The sequence below is a fragment of the Oppia nitens genome, unplaced genomic scaffold, assembly GCF_028296485.1.
Source record: "Oppia nitens isolate AA-2021 unplaced genomic scaffold, nextdenovo-longstitch-racon4-pilon3 scaffold7_pilon_pilon_pilon, whole genome shotgun sequence".
NCBI lineage: Eukaryota > Metazoa > Arthropoda > Arachnida > Sarcoptiformes > Oppiidae > Oppia > Oppia nitens.
Window position 1 is genome coordinate 3762501 of NW_026533251.1, and position 15432 is coordinate 3777932.

Below are 15432 nucleotides of genomic sequence, written 5' to 3' on the forward strand. Positions count from 1 at the left end.
ATATTATATTAAATAATTGTTTAAATAATGAATGCATTTATTAAAATAAATAACAGTTAAATTATTTATTAAGATAAAAATTTAGATAAATATTTAATAAAACTATTATAATATATGATAATACAGTGTAATGTACTAAATAAAATAAAATTAAAATAAATAAATAATTATTGTTTAAATAAATCTAGATTTATGTGATTTATGTAAATCCTTGTGTTTAATGTTAAAAAAAAGTGAATTAAATTTTTTGAATTTAGTTAATTTAAATTTATTTCTATGTTTATATATATATAAATAATTTAGTATCTACTATTTATAACATGCTACAATTGTGGCTAATTAATCATGCACAAAAAAATATTACTGTAAATATTTTTATGATAATACTATAATAGTATAATATAGTAAATGATTTATTTATACTCAAAAAAAATAAAAATAATATAATTGTTAGTAAAATCCAACAAAAATTTTTGTAAGTGATTTTATAACTAGATAATAATATTATTATTGTTATTATTATTATTATTATTATCATGGATGAATGTTTTTGTATGAAATGCAAAATTAAACAATTATTTATGATTTCTATTATTACAGTAAATATATGCTAAGATAATCCTATTTTTATTTATATCTATTTAATAAGCTGAATGTAGTGAATCGTTTAATGTTGCTAGATAATATGTGTATGTGTATGTGTATGTGTATGTGTATGTGTATGTGTATGTGTATGTGTATGTGTATGTGTATGTGTATGTGTATGTGTATGTGTATGTGTATGTGTATGTGTATGTGTATGTGTATGTGTATGTGTATGTGTATGTGTATGTGTATGTGTATGTGTATGTGTATGTGTATGTGTATGTGTATGTGTTTAATATTATATATAACTTACAGATGATTACTATTACTTGAGGGCTTAGTTACAGATAAAATGCTCAACATTTTAGTTTTAATGCTTGCCTTAAAACTGCATATTTATTTGTGTTTGTTTTTGTGTTTTTAGTTTAAGTTAAAGTTTAATATATAGAAAAATTGCAACATTTCTATTTTTTGTTGTTTTTGTTTAACATTATACTACTATATTTTATATATATATATATACAATAATGTATATTGTGTCTCTCTATATCTCTATGGATTACTATTGTATTCAATCATTAGATTATCATAGAGACATCAATAGTATAAATATTATAAATATACTGTATAATAATTGGGCACACAATATAAAGTACATAATCCACATTAATACACAAAAACATACAGTCAAAACTATTATTATTTATATTATTTGAAGATTTCCAATTATACATTATCTATTAGTACTAATTAAACCTAATTAATATCAATGTTTAAATCATTAAACAGTTTTGTTTATTAATAGATAATGATTTTAACAAACATTTTAATATCTTTTATACTATTTATATATTAATAATTATATACTATAAAAATATAAACACTTATAAATTTCTTAATAGTATATAAAATATCAAATTGCAAAATATATAAATAATATAAAAATGCTTTAAATAACACCTGCAATATACTCACGCATTATATAAATAATATATAAATAAATTTAAAATACAAAAACATTTGTTTGATTTTGTTTGATAATTTGAATTTTGTTTTCATTTTATTATATATTTTATTTTTTTTTATTTTTTGGTTGTATTTTTGATATTCGTTTTATATTTCTCTCTACAAAATTCTTGAGATAACTAGCATTGAATCAACAACAAAAAATTGTATATATATTTTGACATTTATTTAGTGTTAATATACAAATAAATAAAAAAAGAAAGAAAAAACAATATATATATATATAAATATATCTAAAATATAAAAGAATTTTTGTAAACATTAGAGAATATTCTATTATTTTTTCTATAAAAAACATAAAGAATATTCCGATTCTTTAAGCGCTTCATAACAACATTGTATATAACATAACAACAATTGTGACCTAAATTTCACTTTCACTTAGAGTTTTAATATCATATATACACTAAATGTAAATCTATTTTTAGTACCAAAAAATTCAATATCGTGTGTGTGTGTGTGTGTGTGTGTGTGTGTGTTAGTAATCCTGAAAAATTATATATATATAACTTAATGCCTATATTTAGTTAACATAATAGAAAAATACACAATGTGTGTGTGTGTATTAATATAAATTTAAAATATAAGATTCAATTTGTTATATCATATAAATTATACTCAAAAAAATAAAATAAATGTTTTAATATTTTTGTAGAATTAAATTAAAATTTTATATATATTATAGATGTGTTTTTAAGATACTATATATAATTTTATCAAAAACTAAAAACTAAATTAATTATATATTTTAAATTAATATCTTAAATATCTAAATTAGCAATAACAATTAATATATTAAAAAATATATTTTAAACATCATGTATAATACTACTATATTATTATTTTTAATATTTACTTTACCAGTATAATTAATTTACACAAATAATATAATAGTAAAATATTATATAATGTAATATTCAATGCTAAGCAAATATTTATTTTTATTTATAACTTAAGTATATATATATAGTATATTAGATTTAATGTTAGTATTGACAATAAATAATAACAATATTTTTGTTTGTTTGAATATTATTATTATAGCCAAACAGTGCATATTTATTAATATCATAAAATATCTAATGAGTGATGGCTCATAAAATAAACAATTAAAATGTAAAAAAACAAATAAAAATCTAGACAATGATAGGTTGCAATAGATTTTATGTACAATTAGTTTATTATATAATATGTATAACAAACACAACAATTTGACATATTATTATTTTATGTTGTTGATCAATAATCTAATTTTATTATATATCAAAATAATGTAATAATAATAATAATAAAATAAAAAATAAAAATATTGTATTGGATTTTGACAACAAAAAAGATATATAAATATACAGTACAGTCACAATAAAACTGATGAAAAAATTGTGTGAAAATTAAATTACAATACAAAGTAATGGATTTATTTTATTTTGCTTTCAAATCTCTCTCTCTCTCTCTCTCTCTCTCTCTCTCTTTCTCTCTTTATTTATATCTCTTTATTATTTTATATAATATAAACACAGAATAGAGAAAAAGAAAATATATTTATATATATTATACAATATATATATAACAAGTTATATAATAAACAGAGAGTAAGAGTAAGTGGGAATATGTGTGCCATCAGTGAAATTGGACTGACATTTGACTTTATCCACAACACAACAGCAAAACAGACTAACACTCATTCACTTACTCACACACACACTCAGAGAGAGAGAGAGAGAGAGAGAGAGAGAGAGAGAGTTGAGAGCTCAGACATCATACAGAATATTCCTCTCAATCGAACAGTTTGTTTACCATCTCTCTCTCTCATAGACTCACTCACTCACTCACTCACTCACTCACTCACTCACTCACTCACTCACTCACTCACTCACTCACTCACTCACTCACTCACTCACTCACTCACTCACTCACTTACTCACTCACTCACTCACTCACTCACTCACTCACTTACTTACTCACTCACTCACTCACTCACTCACTCACTCACTCACTTACTAACTCATTCACTCACTCACTCACACACACACACACACACTCACTCACTTATATGCCAAACCATAGCACAGGAGGTCGTCGTACTAAAAATAGAACAGAATATTCTTGTATTCCGTTTGCTTCGAATACTTGGTAAGTGTAGAGTACTGTTTGGTTAGACACTAACTGTGCACTAAAATTCTCTATTTAGGCAATACTACTACTACTACTGGTGCTGTGCTTCGGCATATACTGTATATATATTATACGCTAACTGTGCGCTTCTGTTGATATATAGAGCACCGACACATACACACACACACACGTAGTATTAGCCCTATCGCTATCAAAAAATTCTATACTATACCAGTCTGCTAGTATGTACAGTATGTGTGTATAATATATTGAACTTCCCCATAGTTTCATATTTTTGTTGGCCTACAAATCGATTGCACCGTTAGTTTTGTACTTATAATATCCGTATATATATTAATGTAATATATTGTATGGTTTTTATGTGTTGTTCTCTAAAAAAAAAATCTCGTTGAGTAAGTATGTGTGTGTGTGTGTGTGTACAGTATGTGTATGTGTAATAAATTTGATATTATATGACCCTGTATGCTTATGTAGTTTGTATTGTACTAATAATAAAAAAAACTGGACTCTTCTATGGTACCCTGGATGATAGTATCAATTTGTGTACAAATGTGTGTGGGTGATAGCATTTAGCAGCTTAGGTAGCTTAGAGATTTTTATTTTTAAGTAAAAAAAACTTAAGTAAAAATTTTTATATATAGAGAGAGAGTATAATTCCACTTAAGTTAGTATTTTATTTATTTATTTTCTAGTATTATTATTTCATTGTCTACAGTATACAGCATAGATTGTATTTAATATATAGTTTTAATTTAATGACTTACTATTTCCCGGCTATGATTGTTCAAGCAAACAAAATTATGTGTCTATATATATATATATATATATATGTGTGTGTGTGTGTGTGTATGTATGTGTGTGTGTGTGTGTGTGTGTGTGTGTGTGTGTGTGTGTGTATGTATGTGTGTGTATGTATGTATGTGTGTGTGTAACTGTAGTAATACAATAAATAAAATAATGGATAAAATAGTAAAACTTAAAACAACAACAATAAAATATGTCGTTTTAAAGGAAATTATGTGAATTTTTTGTTGTTTTTCAAATTTAAGATCAAACCAAATGATAATTTATAAAATATAATAAAATAAACCTTAACTTATAAAATAAAAAATCAAATTGTTTAATTATTAATACACTTTATTTTGGCTTATTATTATTACTACTACTATTTTATTATTATTATTATTATTGGCAGTATTAATAGATTTATTATTTAAAAAAATTAATATTATGAAAATTATATTCACAATATATTCTTATAATTTTATTAAAATAATATAATTTATTTTTTACTGTTATATTTACATTATTAGCTACTGTATATTAATATACTGTACATAAAAATAAATAAATTATTTTATCAAGAAATAGCAGTATAATAATTTTTTATTTATTTATTAATATTAAATTTTTGATTTTTTCTGTTTTAGAAAATACTGTATAATACAACTAAAATCATCTGAATTAGCATTTTGTGTGTGTGTGTGTGTGTATAATATAAATTTGTATCATTATTTTTTTGGGTATAATATTTGATTATTACCATTACTAACGTATCTATAAGTTATATATACTATATATATAGTATATTAATATATATTATATTAATACTGTTTATATCATATATATATGATATCATCATATATTCAATTGGATACACATTGGGTTGCATTTATTGAATATTATATTATTCACGACTCAATGAATACAACATAATTTTTTACGGGTCTCCCGATAGATAGATATATCTTTATATATATATATATATATATATATATTAATATTCTGGTAAATGTAGCCTTTGGGTTGACTACATGTCTATCTATCTAACTGTTTATCTATAATATGTATCTATTTTTCACATTTCTTTCTCTCTCTCTCTCTTTCTCTCTCTCTCTCTCTCTCTCTCTCTCTCTCTCTCTCTCTCTCTCTCTCTCTCTATGCTATCCATCTATTGAATTATATCCATATAAAATACATCAATATATTGTTATACATAAAAATAATTGAATGAAAGATTTAACGGAAATTTATTATATAATGTATACTGTATATAAATTATATTAAATTTTTATCATTTTTATTGTATATAATAATTTGCTGCCTTATTTTTTTAAAAAATATATCGTATATATTATATTATCATAATATATATAATACATAAGTATATGAATGCAATCAAAACTATAGCAGAATATTATTATTAGTTAATCTATTTATATGTATATATATATATATATATTATAAAATGTCTACACATATGTCTGTATTATACCATAAAAATATATTATTTCAAAATCAAATCTAATTTAATTTCTAATATTATTAAATTTTCTGTAAAAGTATATATTGTATATTTATTAAAATTACTATTATATTTTTATTAAGTTATTAGAAATTGATAATTATATTTCCTCAACAATGAAAAGTCATATAAATTGTAAACATATTGATATATACAGTATAAAAATTATATAAAATCAGGGACAAAATAGGCGGAACTAATATTTTTGTTATATCTCAAAAACTAAAAGACCTAGGACAAAGATATTCAATATGATACTATGGCTTCATGGAACCTACAAAATAGTGTGACCAAATTTTTTATAAAATTTCTAAGATAGAAATGATCAAAATAATATAATAAAATAAAATCTGTAGTAGATAATGATAATCTATTAAATGTATAATAAACTAGATAAAATATAACTTGACATGTGTCTCAGCAGTTTTTATAAATTTTTGAAAGAAAAAAATAAACTACTTTAATTAAATATAAAAAATGTAATATAATATTTTACAAATAATATATTACTTTTCTCTTTCAAAAATTGATACTAACTTTATTAATTATTTTTTTGAAAATTGCTGAAACACGTATCAAATTATTTTTTATCTAGTTTAGTATACATTTTATAGATTTTCATTATCTATTATAGATTTTGAGATATTACATATTTTTATCATTTCTATTTTAGTAATTTTATAAAAAATTTGGTCTCACCATTTTGTACGTTCCAAGAAACCATAGTTGTTTATTAAATATCTTTGTCCTAGGTCTTTTAGTTTTTGAGATATAATAAAAATATTAGTTCCGCCTATTTTGTCCCTGATTTTATATATATATATATATAAATAATAATAATACATCAAGAAAAACAATTAGTATATAAATTAAAAATATGTATGTTTATTTTAATTGATATCAATTAAATTTTATATTATTATTATTACTTTAATTTTATTGTGTGTTATTGTGTCTATTATTATTATACAGATATTACTGTATATTATGTTAAGACAATTATTATCATTGCATATACAATATATATATATACTATATATGATGTCATATGCCAAACATATTTTTCATTTATAAAAATCATTGCACAAACACACATACACAGAAAATGTCATTAAAATATATCCCCATTTATATACAATATATATATATATTTGTACAATATATACAATTTATATTAAGTAATGTACTATTAATATCTGTATCTATATTTAGCTGGAAAAACCAGTACACAAAATCAGATACAGATATAATTAAAGATAGAAAACATAAAATTAATTAATTGTAGTTATAATTAGAAAGTTGAAAACAATATATATATATATATTGTATAGAAAATTGTAAGATATTATTGTAAGGTTTGTTGTAATCTATATTTAAAGTAAAAAAGCATTAATTTAACGCTAATAATATATATATACAGATAATAATATATCCTATTTTATTGTATTTATTTTAAATAAATCTTTTTTATTTTTTCCTAATAGATTGTTAAACAAAATAACTAATTAATTAACAATTCTTGCAATAGTTTTTATTTAATATATATACTGTATATATATATAATTAAACTTATATTTTTTGTACATTATATACATATTTATAATATTAAAACAAATAATTTATAAATCAGACACACATATAATAAAAATGTATTATTTATCTCTATAAACAACTATACCAATAACTATAGTTATCTATTGTATATATATATAAGTATATGATGTATAATTTAAGCATGGTCAATGCACATTATATTGACAAGCTAATATTTATGTGTAAATTAGATTAATCTATAGATATATATTATTAAATATATATATATATAATTTATATGTTTTTTATTTATATATATATGCAATATATTCTATACTATTCTATTTTATTGTGTGTTTGCATTACATTTGCTGCCAAAAAAAATTCTGTATTCTGTAGACATAAATACCTTTAAGAATATATATCTATAATATATATATATTGTTAGTTGTCTTAGTAATCCAAACATAAAAAAATCTAAGTGTATGGCAATAATAATAATAATGATAATAATAATAATGTATACATACTGTATAAAAGTACTTATTTGTATTAGTAGTCAAGTAAAAGTCACATCAATTTGCTAGCAATTGTTCACAATTTTGTGTTGTCTTATCATTACTATTACCTTATATTTTGTTGTTGTTGTCACTTAATCTACTATAGTGTATGTGTGCGCTAAAACACTATGACATTTATGCAATTTTATATGTATATATGTATTTGTAAGTATGTGTGTGTATATGTATGTATGTGTGTGTGTGTCTGTGTGTGAGTATGTATGTGTGTATGTGTGTATGTATGTGTATATATGTATGTGTATGTTTGTTTGTTATTATAATTATGATTATTTTTGTTGTTGTTGTATGTTTTTGTATTAACTAATGTTTATATAATATAATAACAGCAATAATAATAATAATAATAATAATAATAATATATTTCAATCATAATTTATGATTCATAATTTTATGTTGTTAATTTATATAATACAATAATTGTGTATTATGTTGATTAAACAACAACAAAAAATATTTAATTTTTATGATTTACTTTAATAAAAATCAATTATTTTCTAAAGTATTAAATAAAATAAAATCATTTTTTATCAAGTTAATTTAATACTTTTATATGCAAAAAATACAATTGTAATCTAACCAATAGTAAACGCACACATTTTATTGCATAAATTGAATATGATATTTAATGTTATTAATTTAATTTTTTTAAACAGTATATCAAAATTCAATATATCAAATAGTATTGTAATAAATATAATTAATTAATTTTATAATATGCACTATATTTTTTCACTGAAAACTATAATACTTATAAAATTTAAAAGTTAATCAACAACATTGAAACAATTAAATTATATTATTATAAGTTATAATTTGTTGTTAACATTGTTATAATTTATAACTAATTTATTACTGTATTTATCAATATCAATAGATAGATAGAGAAACCACTATATATATGATATTTTATAATTTTATTTATGGTATATACCGTATGGTATATAACAACAACAAAAATGGGATTAAAAAAACTTACCGGCATAGTCTTGACACTTAGAGGCCTGGGTAGTGTCGAGTCCATGGATGCCGGACACAGGACGGGCCCCGTATGGCCGCCAATACAGCCGCCCAGACTGGGCGACTGGTCGGGCTGGGGCTGATGATGCTGCTGCTGGCAGGCCGGTACTACCGTTTGGCCAATACCGCTAAACACTACGGCACCCGATTCGGCTGCAGCCGCTGCGGCCGCCGCCGCTGCACACCGATTACGATGTTCCTGGGCCAGTTTGGCCAACTGTTGGGTACGTGTTTTGCGCATGGCTATCCGTTTGCCCAGGTAGCCGACGGCCGCATACTCCAGCAACGATGCGAATACCATTACGAAACAGGTGCCCAAAAATACGTCAATGGACTTAATATAGGATATCTTTGGCAGAGCAGCATTGGTTGAGGACATCAGTGTTGTCATTGTCAGTACAGTGGTCACACCCAGTGCTACCCGAGCCGGTGTAGCGTTACGATGCAAATAAAACGATACCCATGATATGATTACTATTAGACTGGCCGGTATGTATATCTGGATCAGATAGTAGCCCATTGATCGTACAAAATGTATTTCGCATACTAGACGCGAATAGTTGCCTATAATAATAATAATAATAATAAATTTTTATACTAATTATAGACTAAAAACACAATTAATTTATTCATTTGGATATTTTGTTGTTGTTGACACATACCAGTGCTTAGATTTTCAATTTTTGTTGATTGTTTGTGTCCGACCACTTTGAATTGAGGCAGTTCAAGACCCGGTGCTTTGCCAACAGAGCCGGGACCGTTGCCCCACACATAGATAATGTCAGCCATTGAATAGCCATCTTTTTAAATTAAATTAATTTTTTTATATAAATATTTTATAAACTTTTAAATCTAATTTTTTTAAAAAAAATTTATTAAACAATTTGTATACAATAAAATACTTACAGCTTTCAATTTCAAGTGTGCATAGTTGGCGATCCATTGGAAAATATTGCAAATCCATTGGACACGAAGCCGTTACTGTTAACCTAATAGTCAATAATAATAATAATAATAATAATAATAACAAAATTAATAAATATATATATAAGATATATATATACAGAAATTATTGAGAAATTTTTTGTTGTTATTGTTTAAAATATTTTATATGATATTCAGTATATATATATATATATATGGATTTCTTTTATCTATCTATATATATATATATATATATATATATATATATATATATATATATATATATATATATATATATATATATATATATATATATATATATATATATTAATTAAATACTGTATATATATATTTTATAATTATAAAACTTTGCAAAAATTTCATAGCATTAACATGTACAAAACTACTAACTGATTAACTAATTAACTAATATATTGTTGTTAAAATATTTAACAAAATTAATTTTTGTTAGATTTATTGTTTGTATTGTTGATATATAAGCAGTATATTTATTATTAATTAATTAATTAATTAGTACTGTATTTTTCAATCAATAGAGTAGTTTTAATTTTTAATCAAATAATATTTACTTGAATAAATAAAAGTATTTTATCTATAGTATAACAATAATATAAATTATTTAATAACTGTCATAGATATAAATAATAATAATAATAATATAGTATTTCAATATATTTTCATTATCTAAACTATACTAAATATATTTATTATTATTTTTCTAACGATTAATTTGTTTAAAACTAATAACATTTTTTAAAAGCGAGACATATATATATATATAACTAATAGTTTATAACAAATGATAATGGTATTTTAAAATTTTTTGATAAACACTATTACCCCTCATATTATTGATTACAATATAATAAAATATTGACTTTAATAAAAAATAATAGAATTTTTTATTTTTGTTGGTTTTTGTGAAATATTTTTTATATATCATATATTGATATATATATAGTGTGCACTGATTTTATTGTTTTTATTATAAATTTATATTTTTAATAGTATTTTTTCAGTTTATAGTTGATTTGTGCCCAACATATACATACTGTGTATATAAGAAAATCGATTTAAATATCGGATATACAATATATATATATATATAAAGTTTATATACAGTATATGAAAAAAATTGATGAAAAAAACAAAATAAAAATCCAATTTCTAATGTGAATTTATTGATATATATATTTTTATACATGTATTTAAAAGATAGAAAACATAGAGAGAAATAGTAAAAATCGATTTGTTATTTTAAAAATTGAATCACAGAAAAAAATAAATAAACATTTGTTTTAATAAAATAAATTTCTATATATATATATAGACTGCATATAATTTATCAATATTAGATTTTTTTATTGTCTAGATATTGTTGAAATTATTAGTTCAACAAAATAATCAAAAATTATTTATACAAAAATAAAATAAAATAAATAAATTACTTATTCATTGTAATCAGTTTCTAGTTTTCACACCTATTTGTATGTGTGTGTGTGTGTGTGTGTGTGTGTGTGTGTGTGTGTGTGTGTGTGTGTGTGTGTGTGTGTGTGTGTGTGTGTGATATCTAAACAAAATGCCAACAACTACAATAAAAACCCTATACACAGTACGCACACACACACACACACAGTATATACAATACTGTATATATCGTGTATGAAACCACTAATTGATGACAACATATGAGACCTAGAAAATAAACACCCGATTTATATCAATACAATTGCTATATCTTTGTGTGTGTGAGTAGCAAAAAATCACAAGTGTCTGAGTGTGTGTGTGTGTGTGTAGAGAGAGAGAGAGAGAGAGAGAGAGAGAGAGAGAGAGAGAGAGATGGCTGCCTTAGTGGTCATTATCTATCAGTGACAGTGATGGGTAAGGAGGAGGTGTTACCCTTTTTTTTGTTTGTTGGTAACAAATGTCTGTCGCAATATACAAGTAGTCACTAGTGATGTACAAAAAAAACTCAACAATATATATATATATATATCTTTATATATAAATTGGGCAAAAAAATAAAAATTAAACATATATATTAATACATAATATACATATATTATAAATAAAAAATTTAATTATAATAATAATACTGTCTTTATTATCATCAATTTTTTATATATTTATTTTTTTCAAACTAATTTAAATATTTATAATATTTAAAAGTTATGTACTGTATATATATATGTATTTAATATATTTATAAAAAAACAAATATCTACTTAATTATTTAAATTACTAACATTCATAATATTGACATTTCTAAAAATTATGTGTTCATAAAAATATTTATTTTTTAAAAATAAGCAAAACTTATTAAATTTTATTTAAGTAATATTTTTAGAATATTTATTATAAAAAATAAATATTGACATAAATGACAATATTTATTATATACTGTTAAATATTGTGTATTTAAAAACTAAATATCAATAATAATACTTTTATATTAAAATAAAAAACAAATCACAAACTAAATAAAAACAACAACTATTGATATTATTACTATTATTACTGACTTTTACATAATAATAATATTATTAAAAATATATTATTATTATTATTGTTATTTCATTTGTCATTTGATTAATAAAACCGGAGAATATTCTGTTCTTGTTTTTTGTTTGTTAAATATTTATAAACTCTTAATAAATATTGTATTTTTTCAATCTTATATATAATACATATATATATCAGTATATATTATATTTTATTTTTGGTTGACGATTATATTGGCAACAATATCAACAACAACAACAATGGTTTATAAATATTGATATATTTAGAAATATATATATATATATCAAACTAATATAATAATTGTATACTATTTTTGATCCTATAGTTCTCACTCAAGTGTGTGTGATTTGTATAGCCTTTCATTATATTTATATTTTACGCCTATTGACAAATTTTATATATATCATAATAGCAATATATATATATATATATATATATATATATATATATATATATATATATATATATATAGTATATCAATATTATATACACATAGTATGTATAGAATATAAATTAAATACTATGTCTAAATTTTATATATACAGTATAAAAGTCATATTATATATATATATATTGATATATAAGTTGATCCAATATTTTCTAGACTCTGGTCTTAACTCTGTTAACAACAATAAGCTATATAATCTTATATATATATATATATATATATATAAATGTCTATCTTATATATTTACACAATATATATTCAGTATATACTTTATATATACAGTACAATACTTAATATATTTGTATACTGTATATACAAACATGGTATATGGGTATAGTATGCTATACATTAACTTTACTTTAAATATCAAGTGTTTATAGACAAAATAGACGCCCAGAATTTATATGTATATGTAATATATATATATATATATATATATATATTAGGTTTTTTATATTATATATATATATATATATATGTTGTCGCGGGTAAGTGTATGTATGTGTGGCAGTGTGTAAGTAAGGGAATACATAAAATGCTAAGTCATGGGAATTATAGCAAATGTTTGACTGCTATAAACAATTTTATGTCTGTTATATGAATCGGTTTCTTACAAATACTAATAAAAAAAACTGCTATATAATTATGGTTTAGAAAAAAAATAAATATTTTTAAAGGTATAATATTTCATATATATATATATTGATATCATAAAAAATATTAGCAATCAGATTTATTTTTTTTGGGCAAATAAAATATATAAAATAAAAATTCTAAGAAAATCAAATAAATATTCTTAATGTCAAAAATTATTTAACAATATATGTATTGTAAATATATATATATATATATTTAATACATATTATTTATGCACATATATCATAGATTAATAAAACAAAATAAAAAAATATTGTTTATATGTAAAAATTTAAAATTTAATTTGTCATACATTATGTACATACAAAAAAAACTCTGTACCATATAAACTACAATTTAGATTTTTATTTTTTATTTTACAATATTATTATTATACTGTATGTAATACATTTCACATACATATAACAACAACAACAACAACCACAACAACAACAACAAAAATCGTAAAATCAAAATTAATGTATTTTTATACTCTTTGTAAAGTTATATACTATATATATATATATATATATATATATATATATATAAATTTATATTCAATATATATTCAGTATATATTTATATGATTTTTATGGTTTCAATTGCATTAAATAGATTTTTTCAATCCTATAAAAAACAGTTATAATATAAATTTATAGATATCAGTGATTTTTTTATTTATAAAAAAATTACTGTATATTTCTACTGTATTTTACATTTAATTTGTTGTTTTGTAGGTTTATTATAAGGGTATCTAAAAGAGCATATTTTTTAAACCATAACTTTTTTAAATAAAATTTTAAAAACAAATAGTAGTAGTAGTAGTAGTAGTAGTAGTAGTAGTGAAATATACTGTAAGCGCAATGTTTAAACATTTTACTGGCTCTAAACAAATACGATGATTAATCCCATAGCAAAAATAAAATAAAATAAATTTTTTAAGCTAGCTAAAAGCATCAATTTAATTTTATACTGTATATAATATAAATTAGAGTATATTCAGTAAAAACTCTATAAAGTAAACAACTAATACTAAAAAAACATCTACTGTACATATTAATACAGTACTGTAGTGTATTATATAATATACTGGTATACTTTATTATATATAAATTTTGTTGTTGTGTATAATAGTTTGCTATCCCTATTAATTCAATTAATTGCAAATCGATATGACTTTTATGGTAACCAATAAATAAAAGCCAAAAATGAGTTCAAACTATATGTGTCTGTGTATGTGTATGTGTATGTGTATGTGTATGTGTATGTGTATGTGTATGTGTATGTGTATGTGTATGTATGTATGTATGTATGTATGTATGTATGTATGTATGTATGTATGTATGTATGTATGTATGTATGTATGTATGTATGTGTGTGTGTGTGTGTGTGTGTGTGTGTGTACAGTATGTTTATGTACAGTATATGTATGTTACAATTATTGTAACAAAATAGTCGACAACAATAATAACAACAAAAATCAAATCAAATTTTCTAATACTAATATGTAATAAACTAAATGTATCTTTTAACTTTATTGTTGAAACTTAAATAATAAGCTAGCTAAATTAAAATCAATCAATAGCACATACACATACTGTAAACATACACACACACAAACAAACATAGTCAATAATGAGCTGGTTCAATTTAGTTTATTTGGAAATTAATTGAAATAGTCGTTATTAAAAATATAT

General features: G+C 21.6%; 1 protein-coding gene across 1 annotated transcript in view; it reads right to left on the bottom strand.

Moving 5' to 3' along the window:
* Window positions 1-15432, bottom strand: part of LOC128963712 (gamma-aminobutyric acid receptor subunit beta-like) — a 46700-nt gene that overhangs the window by 22611 nt on the left and 8657 nt on the right. The window contains exons 5-7 of the mRNA XM_054310224.1: window positions 10090-10172; window positions 9846-9983; window positions 9143-9747 (exon numbers count right to left, since the gene is read on the bottom strand). Coding sequence (XP_054166199.1) covers window positions 9143-9747; window positions 9846-9983; window positions 10090-10172 — 826 coding nt within the window. The remainder of the gene's footprint in view (window positions 1-9142; window positions 9748-9845; window positions 9984-10089; window positions 10173-15432) is intronic.